This window comes from Aquarana catesbeiana, linkage group LG10, assembly GCF_042186555.1.
Source record: "Aquarana catesbeiana isolate 2022-GZ linkage group LG10, ASM4218655v1, whole genome shotgun sequence".
NCBI lineage: Eukaryota > Metazoa > Chordata > Amphibia > Anura > Ranidae > Aquarana > Aquarana catesbeiana.
The window spans coordinates 182,698,173-182,705,691 of NC_133333.1; the positions used below are offsets into that span (position 1 = coordinate 182,698,173).

At 42.9% G+C, this 7,519-nt stretch overlaps 1 protein-coding gene across 9 annotated transcripts in view; it reads left to right on the forward strand.

Annotated features, from left to right (window-relative positions):
- The window catches only part of SAMD11 (sterile alpha motif domain containing 11), a 265,271-nt gene extending 260,740 nt beyond the window's left edge, over nucleotides 1-4,531 (forward strand). For 8 of the 9 annotated variants that reach the window (XM_073603041.1, XM_073603038.1, XM_073603039.1 and 5 more), the window contains one exon: nucleotides 3,086-4,531. In XM_073603041.1, the coding sequence (XP_073459142.1) occupies nucleotides 3,086-3,198 (113 nt within the window). In that variant the 3' untranslated portion in view covers nucleotides 3,199-4,531. The remainder of the gene's footprint in view (nucleotides 1-3,085) is intronic. The other variant, XR_012236373.1, reaches the window with a different exon arrangement.
- Nucleotides 4,532-7,519: the final 2,988 nt, after the last annotated feature.

The window sequence follows — 7,519 nt, forward strand, 5'->3', positions numbered from 1 at the left end:
GCCATCTTCTACAGTTGATTCAGTTGCGAGATTGGAGCACCACCAGTGCAGAGCTTGATCGGGAATGGCAGCAGGCAGGTGTGAGTGCATTTCCACGCATTGTGCTGTGAAGAATTTTGGAGGATGGCCTGGTGTCAAGAAGGGAAGGGCAGGAAAGAAGCCACTTCTCTTCTGGAAAAACATAAGGGACAGACTGATATTCTGCAAAAGGTACAGGGATTGGACTGCTGAGGACTGGGGTAAAGTCATTTTCTCTGATGAATCCAGTTTCCGATTATTTGGGGCATCCGGAAAAAAAAACTTGTCCGGAGAAAAGGTGATCGCTACCATCAGTAAAGCATCCTGAGACCATTCATGTGTGGGGTTGTTTCTCAGCCAAGGGAGTGGACCCACTCACAATTTTGCCTAAGAACATAGGCATGAATAAAAAATGTACAAAAACATCCTCCAAGAGCAACTTCTCCCAACCATCGAAGAAAAGTTTTGGTGATGAACAATGCCTTTTCCAGCAATATGGAGCACCAAAAGTGCTAAGTGGCTTGGGGACACTAAACATCAAAATTTTGGGTCCATGGCCAGGAAACTTCCCAGACCTTAATCCTATTGAGAACTTGTGGTCAATATTTAAGAGGCAGGCGAACAAAAAAACCCCAAACATTCTGACAAACTCCAAGCATTAATTATGCAAGAATGGGCTGCCATCAGTCATGATGTGGCCCAGAAGTTGATTGACAGCATGCTGGGGGCGAATTGCAGTGGTCTTGAAAAAGAAGGGTCAACACTGCAAATATTGACTCTTTGCATAAACTTGTCAATTATTGTCAATAAAAGCCTTTGACACTCATGAAATGCTTGTAAATATACTTCAGTATAACATAGTGACAAAAATATCTAAAAACATTGAAGCAGCAGACTTTGTGAAAATGAATATTTGTGTCATTCTCAAAACTTTTGACCACGGCTGTACTTTATAAACAAGCTTAGGGGATCTTCCATTAACAGATACAGTGGGGCAAAAAAGTATTTAGTCAGCCACCAATTGTGCAAGTTCTCCAACTTAAAAAGATGAGAGAGGCCTGTAATTCTCATCATAGGTATATCTCAACTATGAGAGACAAAATATGGAAACAAATCCAGACAATCACATTTGTCTGATTTTTGAAAGAATTTGCAAATTATGGTGGAAAATAAATATTTTGTCAATATCAAAAGTTCATCTCAACACTTTGTTATATATCCTTTGTTGGCAATGACAGAGGTCAAACGTTTTCTGTAAGTCTTCACAAGGTTGTCACACACTGTTGCTGGTATGTTGGCCCATTTCTCCATGCAGATCTCCTCTAGAGCAGTGAAGTTTTGGGGCTGTCGCTGGGCAACATGGACTTTCAACTCCCTCCAAAGGTTTTCTATGGGGTTAAGATCTGGAGACTGGTTAGGCCACTCCAGGACCTTGAAATGCTTCTTACGAATCCACTCCTTCGTTGCCCGGGCGGTGTGTTTGGGATCATTGTCATGCTGACCCAGCCACGTTTCATCTTCAATGCCCTTGCTGATGGGAGGAGGTTTGCACTCAAAATCTCACGATACATGGCCCCATTGTTTCATGTACACAGATCAGTCGTCCTGTTCCCTTTGCAAAGACACAGCCCCAAAGCATGATGTTGCCACCCCCATGCTTCACAGTAGGTATGGTGTTCTTTGGTTGCAACTCAGCATTCTCTCTCCTCCAAACACAAGTTGTGTTTCTACCAAACAGTTCTACTTTGGTTTCATCTGACCATACGACATTCTCCCAGTCCTCTTCTGGATCATCCAAATGCTCTCTAGCAAACCTCAGATGGGCCAGGACATGTACTGGCTTAAGCAGGGGGACACGTCTGGCACTGCAGGATCTGAGTCCCTGGCAGTGTAATGTGTTACTGATGGTAGCCTTTGTTACGTTGGTCCCAGCTCTCTGCAGGTCATTCACTAGGTCCCCCCGTGTGGTTCTGGGATTTTTGCTCACCATTCTTGTGATCATTTTGACCCCACGGGTGAGATCTTGCATGGAGCCCCAGATCGAGGGAGATTATCAGTGGTCTTGTATATTCCATTTTCTAATTATTGCTCCCACAGTTGATTTCTTCACACCAAGCTGCTTGCCTATTGCAGATTCAGTCTTCCCAGCCTGGTGCAGGTCTACAATTTTGTTTCTGGTGTCCTTTGACAGCTCTTTGGTCTTCACCATAGTGGAGTTTGGAGTGTGACTGTTTGAGGTTGTGGACAGGTGTCTTTTATACTGATAAGTTCAAACAGGTGCCATTAATACAGGTAATGAGTGGAGGACAGAGGAGCCTCTTTAAAGAAGAAGATACAGGTCTGTGAGAGCCAGAAATCTTGCTTGTTTGTAGGTGACCAAATACTTATTTTCCACCATAATTTGAAAATAAATTATTTCAAAAATCAGACAGACAATGTGATTGTCTGGATTTGTTTCCACATTTTGTCTCTCATAGTTCAGGTATACCTATGATGACAATTACAGGCCTCTGTCATCTTTTTAAGTGGGAGAACTTGCACAATTGGTGGCTGACTAAATACTTTTTTGCCCCACTGTATTTATTAAGGTCGCGGGACACAAGTTAACACTATTCAAGTAATTACTATTCAAGTAATTATACATATGAGTAGTTTATTGTACCAGTGTGTAGTTAGGGGTTCCACAGCAAAGGGCATTAATTCTTGCCCCACCAAGAGAGTGCAAATTTGATCTAAAAAACAAACTGAAACCTTGATTATTTTTTTTTTTTTAAACCCCCCCCCCCCACACACACACACACACACACACACACACACACACACACACACACTTTGATATGGAGTATATATATTTTTTTTTTTGGTAAGACAGTGACAAATCAGCATTGAATCTATTTTAATTCCAAGTTTTAGCAATATAAAAATAGTAATAATATAAAGTACTGTAAATCCCTCTACAGTATAGTAGAGGTGGTTCATAGGAGCACTGTAAACACCATTGTTCTGCACAGAAATTTTAAGCATACACATTATACAATGTACTTCATTGCCATCTTCTTCTTTTTAGGTTGCCAAGAGACTTGGACGTGTCCTTTATATGGCCAGTTTTCCGGTGGCATTCCCTCTCCAGCACCCCAGCCTGCGAGCAGCAGACCGAGAGCTGGGAAGCAGCGAAATTAGACCTCCCTCTACTGGCAGCGCTGGATCTCCCTTTCCAAGTGCCCTCCTTCCTCCCAGCCGTATTTCACCGAAACATGAGAACGGCAGTGCAGCATACTTAAACGAACCTGCTAAGTCCCTTTCTTAACTGTGCCCTGTCATATAGCTGGATACCTAAACTGCTGCGTTGCTGAAGCCGGAGCTTTGAACAGGAAGGGATACTTCGCTTATGGACAGCTGCTGTCCCTTCAGCTGCTTGAGAGACTAAATTAACGGATAGGGTGTGGAAAAAATATTATAAAGCAAAAGTATGGGGAACCTTTGTGGCACATCCTTGACGGGCAAGACAGATAGATAAATATATGTATGTATATATTTTTATTTCCATTGTAAAGAGATCAAAGAGGAACTGGTGAAAGGACAAATATTCCGGCAATATCTGGAAAATACGCAGGACGTTACAGGAGATCAGCATGAGGAAACGAGGGAGTGGAAACCAGACAGGCACGCTTGTACAAAGCCATGCCCAGCCTACAATGCAGGCCTCCTGCTGCCCTAGGCCGCTTGTAAACAGCCAAGCATGCAGGATAGTAACAGAACCAGATGCTTTATGGGAGAAGTTGATGCCAACAGTCTGATTTTCATGTAAAGTTCAGAAAGTGTCAGTAATCGTTGTATGTTGCCCTCTCCCTTCTTTCCTATGCTGTCTATGCATCTCCAGCAACTCTCTACTGTACCAAAGAAATACCGCGCTACCTGGCAGCGGTACATTGCTGGAACTGGGTTCTCTTTTAGTCTGTTCTGCTTCAAGGAGCTCATTACGCCATGTTTTTATCCCTTACAATTCTGACAAGCTAAACAAATTGTCCCACACAATGTCTGCCTTGGTTTTTCCCTTATGTAGTTTACGGGGGCATAAGACCTAGAATTCTGCTTAGGACAATCTATAAAACAGCCCCCATGTAGAGATTTCAGATGGAGCAACATGGCAGACAACAAATGGAGCCTGAGCTGGTGCTGCTGAACTACTGCAAATGGACAAAAAGCCTCTTCACACCCTGAGACTTTATCATAGGTACCCAGTCATACAGACCGGTACGTTACTCCATTGTGAAAATTATTATTATTTTATTTTTTTTTAAGGATTTTTGTTTTAATTACATGTTTTACATCATACGCTAAAGCTCCTTCATGGAATAGGTTTATTTCTGTTTTCCAAAAACAAATGAAAACTAGATCAGCGGTACAATTAGCATTTCTTTTTTTGTTACTGAAAAAAAAATCCAGACCTTAACAGATCACCAGAGAGCTGCATAGCAGCAGATTGAAATAAAAAGAAAAATTATACAAGCAATTTGTGTGGTGTCTGAAAATGTCAACTTGTAGGAATGTGAGCATGTGGGAGGTTGCTAGTGGATCCTTTAGCAATGAACAATTTTTGTCTCTCAGTAAGCAGTGGCATCAATGATCTTTGGTGGGCAGCCTTATCATTTGTCAAGAGCGCAAGGGAGCTCCTTCTCCAACTGACTACTAATAGGAGGGGGTTCTTCTCTCACTGAACACCAATCTAAGGGAACACTGCAAATGTTTGTTTCTTTTCTGGCCAATAATTTTTATTTAAAGGAGAAATAAGGCCAAAGCTCTTCTGGCCTTACTTCTCCTGTGGGTCATAGGTGTGCACCCAGTTCTGTATTCCTGGGACCCATAGTCAATCGACAGCAGGCTAAAAGTCCACTGTTGGTTGAGGCTCCAACCTCTGGAGCGATCCCAACTTTAATCACTTGCCAACCGCCGCATGCCGATATACGTCGGTACAATGGCAGCGGTGGGCAAATGGGCGTACCTACGTCCCCTTTAAGAGCCGAGGATAGCAGGCGCATGCTGCCACCGCGTACAGCGTGACTGTGCCCGCGGGACCGGAGGACTCGATGTCCGCTGGTCTCCTGGCGATCGTGTCACGGAGCCTCAGAACGGGAAGTGCCTATGCAATCTCAGAACACCCAATAAGAGAATAATATGTGGCCGGTCCAAACTACGTGGCATGTTCACCAATGCCAGGAGCCTGGCGGACAAGATGGGTGAACTAGAGATACTGTTGTATGAGGAGGATTTGGATTTTGTGGGAATTTCAGAGACCTGGTTCAACAGCTCTCATGATTGGCTGGCAAACATTCAAGGGTATATCCTTTATCGCAAGGATAGAGAGGGTAAAAAAGGGGGAGGCGTATGCCTATATATCAAGAATAATGTATAAGTGAAACTGAGAGCTGACATCACTAAGGGAGCTAGGGAGGAGGTGGAATCCTTATGGGTAGAGCTCCAAAGGGATGAAGCTAAGGGGAAAATAATACTGGGAGTATGCTATAGGTCCCCTAACCTGAGGGAGGAAGGGGAGATAGATCTCCTATCACAATTTGGATTAGCAGCAAGGATGGGAAGTGTTATCATAATGGGGGATTTTAATTATCCAGACATAGACTGGGCGACTGGGCGGAGGGAACTGCGCATTCATCTAAGGCTCGCCGGTTCCTAAATGTCTTGCAGGACAATTTTATGGGTCAGATGGTGGACGCACCAACTAGAAATAAAGCATTACTGGATCTTCTGATTACTAGCAATACAGACCTGATCACGGATGTAGAAATATGGGGCAATTTGGGTAACAGCGATCACAGGTGAATTGGCTTCAGTATAAATCACATAAATAGGAAACATAAGGGGAATACAAAGACATGGAATTTCAAAAGAGCCAACTTCCCTAAACTACGAACCTTGCTAGAAGCCATAAATTGGGATAAAATCTTAGGAACAAAGAACACAGAGGAGAGATGGGTTAGCTTTAAGAGCATATTAAATAAGGACATTAGCCAATGCATCCCATTGGGTAATAAATTTAAAAGAGCGAACAAAAGTCCTGGATGGCTCAACTCCAATGTAAAAATTTGCATATAAAAGCAAAGGAGAGGGCCTTCAAAAAATACGTTTGAGGGATCATTATCAGCATTCAGACTTTATAAAGAATGCAACAAGAAATGTAAGGGTGCAATAAAGACAGCTAAGATAGAACACGAAAGACACAGCGGAGGAGAGCAAAAAAAATCCCAAGAAATTCTTTAAGTATGTAAACAGTAAAAAAGGGAGGACAGACCATAATGGCCCCATAAAGAATGAGGAAGGACATCTGGTTACAAAGGATGGGGAGATGGTGAAGGTATTGAATTTATTCTTCTCCTCAGTCTTCACAAGAGAATCGAGGGGCTTCAGTAACCAAAACTGCAGTGTTTATCCTCATGACACATCACAGGAAGCACCTCCATGGTTAACAGAGGACAGAATTAAAATTAGACTTGAGAAACTTAACATTAATAAATCCCCAGGACCAGAAGGCTTGCACCCGAGGGTACTTAGGGAACTCAGTCAAGTAATTGCCAGACCATTGTTCCTAAATTACTGGCAGTCTACTGACTGAAATGGTATCAGCTGATTGGCGAAAATCCAATGTAGCGCCAATATTTAAAAAGTGCCCAAAATACATCCCTGGGAATTACAGACCAGTTAGCATAACATCAATAGTATGTAAACTCTGGGAGGGGATGATAAGGGACTATATACAAGATTTTAGTAATGAGAACGGTATCATTAGCAGTAATCAGCATGGATTCATGAAGAATCGTTCTTGCCAAACCAACCTTCTATGAGGAGGTGAGTTGCCAGCTAGATAAAGGAAGGCCCGTAGACATGGTGTATCTGGATTTTGCAAAAGCATTTGGCACAGTTCCCCATAAACGTTTACTGTACAAAATAAGGTCCGTTGGCATGGACCATAGGGTGAGTACATGGATTGAAAACTGACTACAAGGGCGAGTTCAGAGAGTGGTGATAAATGGGGAGTACTCGGAATGGTCAGGGGTGGGTAGTGGGGGTCCCCCAGGGTTCTGTGCTGGGACCAATCCTATTTAATTTGTTCATAAACAACCTGGAGGATGGGGGTAAACAGTTCAATCTCTGTATTTGCGGACGATACTAAGCTAAGCAGGGCAATAACTTTTCTGCAGGATGTGGAAACCTTGCAAAAAGATCTGAACAAATTAATGGGGTGGGCAACCACATGGCAAATGAGGTTCAATGTAAAAAATTTATTTGGGTGGCAAAAATATGAATGCAATCTATACACTGGGGGGAGAACCTCTGGGGGAATCTAGGATGGAAAAGGACCTGAGGGTCCTAGTAGATGATAGACTCAGCAATGGCATGCAATGCCAAGCTGCTGCTAACAAAGCAAACAGAATACTAACATGCATTAAAAAGGGGATCAACTCCAGAGATAAAACGATAATTCTCC